The sequence below is a fragment of the Chiloscyllium plagiosum genome, chromosome 7 (genome assembly GCF_004010195.1).
Source record: "Chiloscyllium plagiosum isolate BGI_BamShark_2017 chromosome 7, ASM401019v2, whole genome shotgun sequence".
NCBI lineage: Eukaryota > Metazoa > Chordata > Chondrichthyes > Orectolobiformes > Hemiscylliidae > Chiloscyllium > Chiloscyllium plagiosum.
In genome coordinates, this window is record NC_057716.1 from 24,320,414 (window position 1) to 24,333,106 (window position 12,693).

Genomic DNA, 12,693 nt, shown 5'->3' on the forward strand with positions numbered 1-12,693 from the left:
AGGCTGGGGCACTTGGGGTTGTTTTCATTGGAGAAAAGAAGGTTTGGGGTGACTTGATAGAGGTGTATAAGATGATTAGGGGTTTAGATAGGGTCGACAGTGAGAATCTTTTTCCTCGTATGGAGTCAGCTATTATGAGGGGGCATAGCTTTAAATTAAGGGGGGGGGGTAGGTATAGGACAGATGGTACGGGTATGTTCTTTACTCAGCGAGTCGTGAGTTCGTGGAATGCCCTGCCAGTAGCAGTGGTGGACTCTCCCTCATTATGGGCATTTAAGCGGGCATTGGATAGGCATATGGAGGATAGTGGGCTAGTGTAGGTTAGGTGGGCTTGGATCGGCACAACACCGAGGGCCAAAGGGCCTGTACTGCGCTGTATTCTTCTATGTTCTACTGTCACATATATACACTGGCAGATAGAATGGGTGTTGACACTGCCAGACTCTGAAGTCTGATATCCACAATATTATTTCACAGATTGAAATATTATGCATCCTAGCTCAGGCTACAATCTGATACCGATCAGCTGGTAAATTGGATAGAGCAACGGCAGATGGAATTTAACCTTGAGGAGTGCATATGTATTTTGGGAAGTCTAATAAGGGAAGGATGCGTACAATGAATAATAGGCACATCAGGAGCAATGTTGGACCAAAGGGATCTTGGTGTACAAGTCCATAGATCCCTGGTGGCACAGATAGGCAGGGTGGCAAAGGCGGCTTACAGGATGATTACCTTTTTTAACTGAGGCATAGAATATAGGAGCAAGGAAGTCTTGTTACAACTTCATAAAACATTGGTTAAGCACAGATGGAACAGTATGTGCAGTTCTGGTCACCATACTATCAGAAGGACGGGGCGCAGAGGAGATTCACCAGAATGTTCTTCAGATGAAGAGTCTCCAATACATGGAGACACTGAGGGGCAGGGGGATTCTGACTGCAATATACTGAATTATGAGTGGGATAGAATGGATCACAAGAATCTCTGCCCCATGGCAGGCACTTAAGGGCACAAGTTTAAGATAAGGAGCAAATGCATTAGAGGAGAACTGAGAAAACATGTTTTTTCATCCAGAAGGTTGGAGATATATGGAATATGCTGTCCAAGAGGGTGGTGGAGGCAGATACTCACAGAATATTTGAAAAGCAAATGGATAATTACTGGAAATTCTGAGGCATAATAGGCTATGGGATTAGTGCAATTTGGTGTTTCTTGGTCAGCATAGACAATGTGGGCCAAATGGCTTGTTATTATGTTGAATGACTCTATGACTATAATAAGAGTCATCTCGAACACGAAACACTGACTTGGTTTCTCTCTCCACAGATGGTGCCAGGTCTGCAGAGTTTCTCCAGTATTTGCTGTGTTTGTGCCTGCTGATCAATGCTCAGTTTGGGTTTTCCCAGGGCAATTTAACTCCATACTTCATTACAGCCTTTGTGCAAATACAAACAAAAGAGCTTCAACACGTGAGGTAAGAATGTCCACATAAGACATCGAGGCAACATTTGACTACATTTGGTCTCAAAGAGCACTAGCAAAATTGAAGTCAATGGAAATCAGGGAAAAGATCCCTAAGTGGTTGAAGTCACACTCAGCCTAACAGAAAATAGTTGTAGTTATTGGAGGCCAATCACTTTGCTGGAGGATACAGCTGTAGGAGTTTGTCAAGGTTGTGACCATGTGGACCAACAATATAAAACCAGTAGCTGCAAGAATGGTCAAAGGCTTGGAATTTTGTGATGAGTAATTCACCTGCTGATTTGCCAAATTCTGCTTACCAAATACAGGAATGTGATAAAATATCCTTCACTTGCTAGTTGAGTGCAGCTCCAACAACTCAACAAACATCCCACTTGACTAGCGTCCCATCACCGCCTTAAATATTCCCTCCCTCTACCACCACCACATTGTGCAATAATGTGCATCATTTACAAGATGCATAGCAGCAAATTCACCAAGGCATCAATAACAAAATCTTCCAAACTATATTCCTTCTAAGCTGCATAGACACACAGCCACTCTGAGCTGCCATGCATGCTTCTGGTTTTGGAAGGTAATGCCAAACACAGACTTTAGAGGTACACACACTCACTGATAATTAAATTAGATGGAGTATTGCTTCCAAACACACAATCTCTACCTCTAGAAGGTCAAAACCAACAGACACACAAGAATACAACCTTCTGTAAGTTCCTCTCCAAATTATATTTAATCCTGCTTTGTACCTACACCACAGTTCCTTCAGTGTAATTGGGCTAAGAACTCAAAAGACTCTTCCTAACTGTACTGAGATCATACTTAAAACATATGAATTGCTATGCCTCTAAAAGACAACTCACCACCACTTTGTCAAGGACAGTAAAAGGAGGGAAATACACATTGGTCTTGCCAGTCATGCACACATCCCAAAAACAGGCAGACAGTCAAAGAAAAAGGGAAGAAAGGAAAGAAAAGAAAAAGGAACAAGTGCAGAATGAGTAGTGAGCATGTATAAAGAAAGACAAAAGATGTTATGAATGTGTACAACGTAAATATAAAATAATTATGGAAAATTAAAGTAAAACAGGAACAGTGAAAGATAACAATTAGCAAAATCATTTTCAAGAATAAACACTATAACATACAGATTCTGATCTAAAAATCGAATGGAGATACTTAAGATGATTATAAGAATTGATAGGGTGCAGAGAATTTATTTCTTACGGTGGCAGGGAATGGAACAAGTGGCTCTCATCTTAAAATCAGAACTAGATCTTACAGAGGTGATGTTAAAAAGCACTTTTTCACATGAAAAGTGGAATAAACCTGGAAGGCTCTCCCCAAAAAGCTGGTCCAGCTCGAAGTCAATTTTTTAAAAAGGCAGAAAAAAATGACGAAGGGGATGCTGGATAGTCTGAATGGCCTATTCGCAAAATCCTACGTCCCCAATGCAGAATAGCTATATAGATATTTGCACCTTATCATCTGATCATGAATATGCTGGGGTGAAAACAGGTATATTGACTTTCATGCACATAAACACTGAAATATACTGCTGTTTGACTTCTAAAAATGTATCTTCCCTTCCCCACACCCCCCCCAACCCCATTTTCAGTTCAGACTGATGAGACGAAGGTTCTGTCAATCTTAAAGACTCCCTTGGAAATGAATTAGAGTAGTTTCAGTTTAAAGGACAAAATTTGCTACAGTTCAGAAATAAACTGAATCTCACATGTAGATGTCATGGTTTGGGAAAGAAAAAGTGAACCACCAAGTAATTCAGTGAGGCATGTTGTTAGGTCAGTGTGGCAAAAAAAATCTTTAGTCAGCACCTAGCTGTGCTGTTCTTGACTCAGCACTGTTTAATGCCAGACCAGAGTACCCAAAATAGAAAACGTTAAGTCTTCCTCGTATTATTAACCCTTATACCTTGATAAGCACAATACAAAAAAAATCAAAAGCTTGTAGCAATCACAAGCAAATTAATTATTAATTACCTGGCTACCGTTCCATACAAAGAGAATGGCTCCATCCGTGATGCCCAGACTGTGCAAAGAGGTATGGTCCTCTGGGTTGAGAAGGGAGGAAACTGCAGTCAGTTCTTAGCTTGGAATGTGATTACATCCTATTACTCACTTCATAGTGCTGGTGAATAATTCCTAGCATTGCTGCATTACATTCATCAATTATGTTGCAACAGCAAACATTAAAATTACAGGCTTTGCCACACAATTATAGCCAGCAGTGGTCAGCCAGCATAGTTGTCTCGATGGTTACAGAAGTTGAGAAGTTTATAATGAATGTAGTTTTAATTGTACCAAACTACACTATTATCAAAAAAAAGGTTAGAAGTTCACTGAGGTACCACACAAATTCACAAACCTTTCCACTAACAAGTCCTACTGGTTTATTATTTGTATATTGCTATCACTGCCACACTTCACTAAAAATCATTGATAGTTAGGAAGGATAATGTTGTCTCAGAGAGGTTGGAAATGATAACGTCTCAAATGAAGAAATTAAGATCCATGCTATTAAAACTAAAAAGCACTAACTAAAGTCTAGCGAGGAATGGTTTGAAGATTTAACCATACATTTGGCTAGAAATGGTCAAATGTTTGATACTGCAATGAAAGAACCAGGGAAATGACATGCAATAGAAAGCAACCAAGAATTTACAGGATTTACAGGATTAGGCTAACATTCTGGTGTTTTAATCCTTTTTGCTTAAAATAGGAAGCATTTTATTTTGCAGAAGCTCCCTAAGGGTATTAAAAAAAATTCAGCAGGATTATGGCAAGATGAATTACACACAGTCTCCCACATTGTATGAGACAGAAAGAAAATAATTCTGAGCCTAAGTTTTCTGACCAACAATATAGAAGTGATGTGAAAGTCCCATTGTTGTACTAGGGTGGACAAGTCAAAAGTTACATGACTCCAGGTAATAGTCCAACAGGTTTATTTGAAATTACAAGCTTTTGGAGTGCTGTTGAACAAAAGACAATAGGCACTCCAAAAGCTTGTAATTTCAAATAAACCTGTTGGACTATAACCTGGCGTCATGTGACTTCTAGCAATATCGAAGACAGCTGCTTTGCAACTGTTGTCAGTGACATATGTTTTCCAATTCCCATGAATTGCTTTTACATTTGTTTTTTTTTTCTTACCATGGAAGGTCTCATAAAGGTGAAGACCAACAGGCAACTGCTTGGCAACACTGATCACCATATCACCTTTCCAGAATTCCAGCAGCTGCAATGAGATATTGGTGGTCATATTGTGTATAAATATATTAATTAAAGATTCATTGACTACATCTTATGACTTAATGAATGGAATAGATGTCCAACCTCAGATTCCAGTCTAACCCATTACTAAACTATAGGCAAGAGGTGGACAAGAGTATTGGGGGAGGAGGTGCTGGAGGAAGTGGAGTTGCTGGAGGGGGAGAAGGTGGTGGAGCGGGAACAGGTGGTGGAGTGGGAGAAGGAGGGGGTGAAGGAGGAGGAGGTGGTGGAGGAGGAGGAGTGGAGGAGGGGGAGGATGGGGGAGCCAAATTAAGCACTGTTTGAAGCAAAAGGAAAATTCCATAAGCAGTACTGATAATGCTTAAATAATCTATTTTACATATATGTTGGTTAAGAGATAAATATGGGTCAGGATGAAATATCCCATTGTCTAAACAGCTACAAATGTAACCTGTCGAGAAAAAGCACAGTTAATATTTTGGGTCCAGTGATCCTTCTTCAGAACACTGGACTCAAAACTTCTGCCTTTTCTTCACAGCTACTGCTGGACCTAAGCTTCTCTAGCATTTCCTGTTTTTGTTTTAGATTTCCAACAATGGCAGGTCTTTATTTTATCAGCATTTAAACGGTTATTAATAATAGCATTATTCAAAACACAGCATTTCCTGATGGAAATAATATAATCTGACGTTGTGTCAACGTTGTTACTATTCAATAATTATCCAATTCCCCCTTAAATGCCTCAACTGAACCTGCCTCCACCTTGGACTCCAGATCATGAGATTCTACTCATTGCGTATACAAGATTTCTCTCATCACATTACTACATTTGTAAATCATGCTAAATCTCTTGTTCTCTATCGTTTAACAAACAGGAACTATTTGTTCCTATTCACTCTATCCAACTCACAATTTTGAAAACTTTTATTTGGATTTCCTTTTAGCCTCTTCTCCCCAAGAACAGTTCTAACTTCTCTAATCTCGCCTCACAACTGAAATTTTTTGATCCCTGGGAACTATTTTTGCAAGTTATTTCTGCACTCTCTCCAGCGTGTTTGCATTTTTCCAATAGTTTGGCATCCAGAACTGTACACAACATTCCAACTGAAGTCCAACAAGTGTTTTATACAAGTTCACTATCACACCCCTGCTCTTGTACTCTATTAAAAGGGTAGGATATTGTATGCTTTATTAACTGCTCTCTACCTACCAGCCACCTTCAATCATCAATGCATACATATTCAGATCCTTTTGCTCCTGCAGCTCCTTAAGTACACAAACATGGTAAATAGTGACCAAAAAATGTACCTCAACAGATTTCGATACCCATTTGCCTCTTCCAAACTTAAAAACAAGCGTACCCTTTAAGATTAGTAACCAGAGGATTTAAGATCATTATTAAAACAATCCAGAAGGACAGCTTTCTTTTATGCAACTAATTTCTGGCTGCCTAGTGAGTGCTGGAAGCCAGATTCAATCTAACTTTTCCATATTAACATGTAAAGGAGAAATTTGAAGAGCGATGTGGAAAGTGTCAGAGGACAGTGATTATCTGAATGGCCCTTCTAAAGAATCAGCACAAGCAACAACATCAGGATAACCTCACTCTGTTTTATTGTTCCAAGAGAATTTAGCAAAATGATTGAGGACGTCATTGGCATTAAGCAATATTCTGCACTTACCTGGAAAATAGTCTGCCTGAGATCACCAATTGTTTTCCTCCTATCAATGGTTATTGTCAGCATGCTGTCCTTCTGGGAAGAAGCTGGGTATAGGGCGCCATTTCGAAATTTATACTCAGGACCCAGATGAAGATGGACTTCAATGTTATTGGTTGCAGAATCAAACTCTGCCCTGGATTTGAAATGCCACAATGAAAACATGTATCGGTCTTTTTGTTTTGAAGTGGTTGCGATAAGAAGGCATATTTTGCACTGGAAACAGCATCCCTTAAGACTTGCTTGATGCTTGAGAGCAGACTGAATTCATTTGATGCAAGGATTTGAATGCCACATGGAAAATGAGATCATTGCATCTCATGTGCCCTGCATCAGAATGAGGGTTCCAGAATTAAACAATCAAACTTCAACATATGTAGCAAAAATGGCCTTGGGATGAAGCAGACAGTAGCAGCACAGACTCATAGAAGAAATGGGTAAGGAACAGAAAGTAGAAAAGAGTCATGAAGAGCTCTTTTTCATACTGGAAGGACATATGAGGGATCAGTTTTAGGACTATGGCTCTCTCTACATTATTTGAAAGACCTGGACTTGGAAATACAGGGCATGATTTACAGATAATGTGAAATTCCAAAACACAGTAAAAAAAAAATTGGGAGGATAGTAACAGATTTGAAAAATAGATATATGGCAGAAATATAACTGCAGAAGGCAGTATGAAGATAGATAATATGAACTAAATCATACAATCTTAAATGGGTGTAAGAAAATAGAAATCTGCTACACAATTGTTTGAGGATGACAAGCAAACACTTTAAAAGTAAATCATAAATACTATTAATAGGGACAGAATACAAAATCAAGCACGATTGTTTTTGCTAAATGCAGGTGAGGGATCAGCTAGAATAGAGTTTTCAATTCTGGGCAACAATACTTTAGAAAAGCTGTATCGTGGATGAAGGCCTTCAATCGTGTAGACGGATTACAAAAAGTTCTTACAGAAAACCAATTAAGAAATTGGAATGAAATGTTCAAAATTACGAATCATTTGGACAGAGCAAATGATCAGAAAGTGTTTGCAGTGGCAAAAAAGGCTGGTAATCGGGGGACACGGATTAATGGTGACTGAGCAAAGAATTTGAGGCAATCTAGGTCAACCTTCCTTACACAATGATAGAGAATGCTCTGTCTGAAAGGCTGACAAAAGCAGAGTCAAGAGTAATGTATAAAACAGAATTGGATAGTTACCGGACAGAGAAAAATTACAGAGATACAAGTAAAATTCAGGGGAGTAGAATTAATTTAATAGCTCTACCAATAAACTGACAAATGCACAATGGACCAAATTGCCTCCTTCTGTGATATATGTGAGTCTACAATCCTGCAAAAAGAGTCTTTCAACTTGTCTGTTTAGGATGAATACAATTGTTAAGAAACAAATGTTCTTGTTCAAGTGCTAAAATTTGCGGTATGATGCTGTGTTATAGAAAATGTAACCATCATCCAAATGTCACAGCTTTTTCTTTGATTGCATTGTGTTTAAATTGTACATTATTTGGCAAATATAAAACGTCTATTAAGCTGACATGATTTGTTATCAATTGTGCATGAAACGAAAGCATAGTTTAGAATTGCAGCATGCCAGTTCACTAGTAGATGTTAAAAGGAAATAATAAGCAATGATATGATAAACAGAATTCAAAGGTGCTTCCAACTGCATTATTCATAATCTCCAAGATAACTTCAGAATATCTGTATGTACTTAAATCTGCAACAGTCTAAACTCTAAAAGTTCATTGTCAATTGTGCCATCTGTTAGGTCACTTTCTAAAGCTTTTATTCAATGGTAAAATTTGTGGTTTAGTACTGTTTGCAATTCTTTATGGAGATGGTGCATGTAGTAATCAGATAGTAATCTTCCAAGAGTCCTCAGAAAAGTCCCAGAGGATTGGAGAAATACTAATGTAACACCTTTATTTAAGAAGGGAAGACGACAAAAATAAGCTAACTGGTCCATAGTTAACTAACATCTGATATAGGGCAAATGTTAAAGTCTGTTTCATAAGATGTAATAGCACAGCATTTAGAAATATATAGTATGATCAAGTATAGTCAGCATGGCTTCCAAAGGGAAAATCATGCTGAACAAATTTAGAAGAATTACTTGAGAAAGTAACAAGCAGGATAGGTATAGGGAAACTGTGGATGCAATATCAGTTTCAGAAGGTGTTGATAAGGTAACACATATAAGCTACTTTAGTGTTGGGGTGAGTAGATAAGCACAGATGGAGAATTCACTAACTAATGGAAGACATTTGGGATAAGAGGAGCATTTTCAGAGTGACAACCTGCTACTGGAGGTGTGCAACAGGGATCAGTGCTGGGGTCACAATTATTTACAACATATCATTCAGGTCATTAATATGTAAGTTCATGTACTACTGTCACATTTATAGAGGACACAAAAATGGGTCAGAAGGCAAGTAGATAATACAAACAAACAGTCTGCAGAGGGGATGTAAACAGGTTAAGGAGGTGAGCAAAAAGTTAGCAGGTGGAACATAATGTGGGATTATGAAGTTATGCACTTGCCTGGAAGAATAGTGAGACTAACATTAATGAAATGGAGAAAAGCTATAGAAAGCTACAGCACACAAGAATTTAAGAGTCTTCATGGATTAAGTGCAAAAAATCACTAGTATAGAAGTTCAGGAAGTAATAGGAAAAGCAAATGGAATGTTGACCTTTATTCAAAGGGAACAGAAGCGTAAAAATTGCAAGGACTTGTTAAAATTAGTTAAGGCATTTGTGAGACCACAGCTGGAAATAACACAAACAGCTTTGGGCCCCTTATCTAAGGACAGATATTCTGGGATTAGACACAGTCCAAAGAAAGTTCACTAGGATGATCCTGGGCACAAAAGGATTTTCTTATGAGGAAACGTTCAGTAGTCTGGGAGAGTCTACGACCAGAGAGCACAAACTCAGAATAAGGGGTCACCCAATTAAGACAGCAATAAGGAGGAATTCCCTTCTCCTAAAAGGAACTAATTACTGCAGATGGTTGTGGAGGCTGGGTCATTAAGTATATTCAAGACTGAGACAGACAGATTTTTAATCTTTAAGGAATCAAGGGTTAATCAGCAGGAAAGTAGAGTTGAGGGTCACCAGAGCAGCCATGATCTCTTTGAATGGTGGAACAGATTCAACGAGTTGAACAGTCTACTTCTGCTCCTTTGATTATGGTCTTGTAGCATTAAAGCACAAGTATTCACAAACACTGTGGCTATGACTCACATTGTGTTGTATTACAGAATGAGAAGTATACTTGGTTAGTACAGAATTCAATTCAATCATTCGAGCTTGGAATGCAGCAAGTAGGAACAAAGTAGCAGTTGCCAGAAATCAAATTCACATCATTGTACGCCTTTTAACATGCGTGTTATTGCCAACAAATTTGTAAAGACTTAAATTTGCATTTAAAAGTCTTTCTGTAAATCTTCAAACAGTAACAGTTTTATCAGTACATGTGATATTATTTTGCCTTAATCAAACCCTTGTATATTTCCATGTTTCCAGTTTTAATATAGTAAAAAGACATTTATTTTCTCATTCAAGTATTTTCTCGCACTCTAAAACAGCACAATGTATTTAAAAGCGCAAGGCAAGAAGCAAGCACTAACAGTCACAAGGTACGAGCTTCCTCAAGCAAAATCATATGCTCACTTTCGTACTTCTGCAGTCATTTAGCAAAATTGCGTAGGAAAAATGGTTTGTAATTTACTAAGATTGACTATATTAAAATCGAAAGCTGCATTCCAATTTGATTGCGTCTGCACCTTAGAAGAGGACCAAATTTATGTAAGACACGTCACCCTTTTCCTTTAAGTAATTGTTGATAATAGATGTGGCAACTTGGTGGGATTGACTTAGGGAACAACTTGTACTTATAAACAAATTGATCAAATGCATCTCGGAGGAACATTATCAAATGAAAAACAACACAAGTCATGTAAAGAGATAGTAGGTCAGATGATTAATAAGTTCTATACAAAAGGAAGAATTCAAGGAGTCCCTTAAAAGAGAAAGCAAAATAGAGAGGTATGGGGATAGAATTCAAGAGCTTGGGCACTAGACAATGAAAGACATAGCACAAAAACTGGAGCAATTAAAATTGGGTAATTTAGATGTCAATAGACATTGCAAGACTGGAAAAGATTACAGCAACACGGAACAAAAACACTATGGAGACATTTCAAAACAAGGATCAGAATTGCAAAATCAGGTAATTGCTTGACCAGTATTCAATGTAGCACGCAGAGGATTGGTAGGTGAATAGGACTTAGTATTTGAGGACACGGTCAGCAGCATTTCAGACATCCTCAAATTTATGGAGAGTGGATTTTGGAGACCAGCCAAGAGTGCACGGAGACAGTGAAGTCTATTTGTTGGTGTGCACGGTGAAGTCCAAAATTAGAGGAAATTGAATATAAGGATGTCACTATTAAATCCAACAAGGAATTCATTGTCTTTACCCAGACAATGGTCAGATGTGGAACCTGTCATATTAGCAGCGGAGGAGAATAGCACAGATGTGTTTAATGAGAAGCTAGATAAACATGAGGGAGAAAAAAAAACATCAATAGGATTATATGCAGAGGAGGGAGGAGGCACTCGTAGAGCATAAACACCAGCACAGAAGGTTTGCTCCAATGATTGCTTCTGTGCTGTAAATTCCAAGTCACAGCAATGGCAGCTTATTTCCAACTCACGTTACTAAGGAAATGTTGATCATATCACTGAAGTTAAGACAGTAGCTAGAACAAGAAATATAATTTATCTTGCCCAGCAATTTTGCATTGTCAAAATGAAGTACCAGTATTTTAAATCATAATGGTAAGGCTGCATTCAGGAATTGTAAATATAAATTTAAACTAGAAGTCTACTGCTCAAAAATTTGTTGGAAGTTTAATTATCTGTAACCATCTGAGCAAATTACAAACTTCAGTGCATTGAATCAGTTGGCAATTTAAAAGATGTTTCTAAAAATCAGTGTTTTCCAAAGCCTGATGAATAATATTTGGCAAATATTGAATATAAAGACTTTTTTGGAGAAAAAATGATAGCTTGCTCAATGACTAAACAAATTTATATGGAGAACAGCTCAATCATTCAGTACACTGGAAAAATCAAATGCAGACTGGATGAACACTTTATGGAACATCTCTGTTCAGTCCACAAACATGGCTACAAATTTCTAGTTCATTAAATATCATTAAAATTTTCCATCTAGATTCACACTGACCTTCCTTCTTCAGTCTCCTGTTGTACACTAATGATGCCCAACACAAGTATGAGGAATTGCACCTCAACCTTTAGAATCATAGAGATATACAGCACAGAAACACACCCTTCAGTCCAACTCATCCATGCCGACCAGACATCCTAAATAAATGTAGTCCCATTTGCCAGCATTTGGCACATATCCCTTTAAACCCTTCCTATTCATGTACCCATCCAGATGCCTTTTAAATGTTGTAATTGTATCAGCCTCCATCACTTCCTGTGGCAGCTCATTCCACACATGTACCACCCTCTGTGTAAGAAAGTTGCCCCTTGGATCGCTTTTAAGTCTCTCCACCCTCTGCGCCTCCCCCACCCCACCCCCAACCTTAAATATAAGCCTTCTAGGCTTTGACTCCCCCATGATAGAGAAAGGATCTTGTCTATTTACCCTATCCATCAAGATTTTACAAACCTCTAAGGTCACCCCTCAGCCTCTGCTTTCCAGGGAAAACAGCCCAGTCTATTCAACTTCTCCCTACTGTCAAACCCTCCAAACCAGGCAGCATCCTTGCACATCTTTTCTGAACTCTTTCAAGTTTCACAACATCCTTCCTATAGGAGGGAGACCACAATTGCATGCAGTATTCCAACAGTGGTCTAACCAATATTCCAATATGACCTCTCAACTCCTATACTCAATGCACTGACCAAGAAAGGAAAGCATACTAAACATCTTTGTCACTAACCTATTAACCTGTGATTCCATTGTCAAGGAACTACGAACTTGCACTCCAAGATCTCTTTGCTCAACAACACTCCCCAGGTCCTTACCATTAAGTCTGCCCTGATCTGCCTTGCCAAAATGTAACACCTTGCATTTATTTAAATCAAACTCCATCTGCCACTCCTTGGCCCATTGAGCCATTTGATCAAGATCCCTTCTTCGCTGTCCATTACACCTCCAATTTTGGTGTCAGCTGCAAACTTACTAA

At 38.4% G+C, this 12,693-nt stretch overlaps 1 protein-coding gene across 1 annotated transcript in view; it reads right to left on the reverse strand.

Annotated features, from left to right (window-relative positions):
• Positions 1-12,693, reverse strand: part of LOC122551913 (ubiquitin carboxyl-terminal hydrolase 40-like) — a 121,489-nt gene that overhangs the window by 65,432 nt on the left and 43,364 nt on the right. Inside the window, exons 8-10 of the mRNA XM_043694481.1 lie at positions 6,419-6,715; positions 4,656-4,740; positions 3,483-3,553 (exon numbers count right to left, since the gene is read on the reverse strand). Coding sequence (XP_043550416.1) covers positions 3,483-3,553; positions 4,656-4,740; positions 6,419-6,715 — 453 coding nt within the window. The remainder of the gene's footprint in view (positions 1-3,482; positions 3,554-4,655; positions 4,741-6,418; positions 6,716-12,693) is intronic.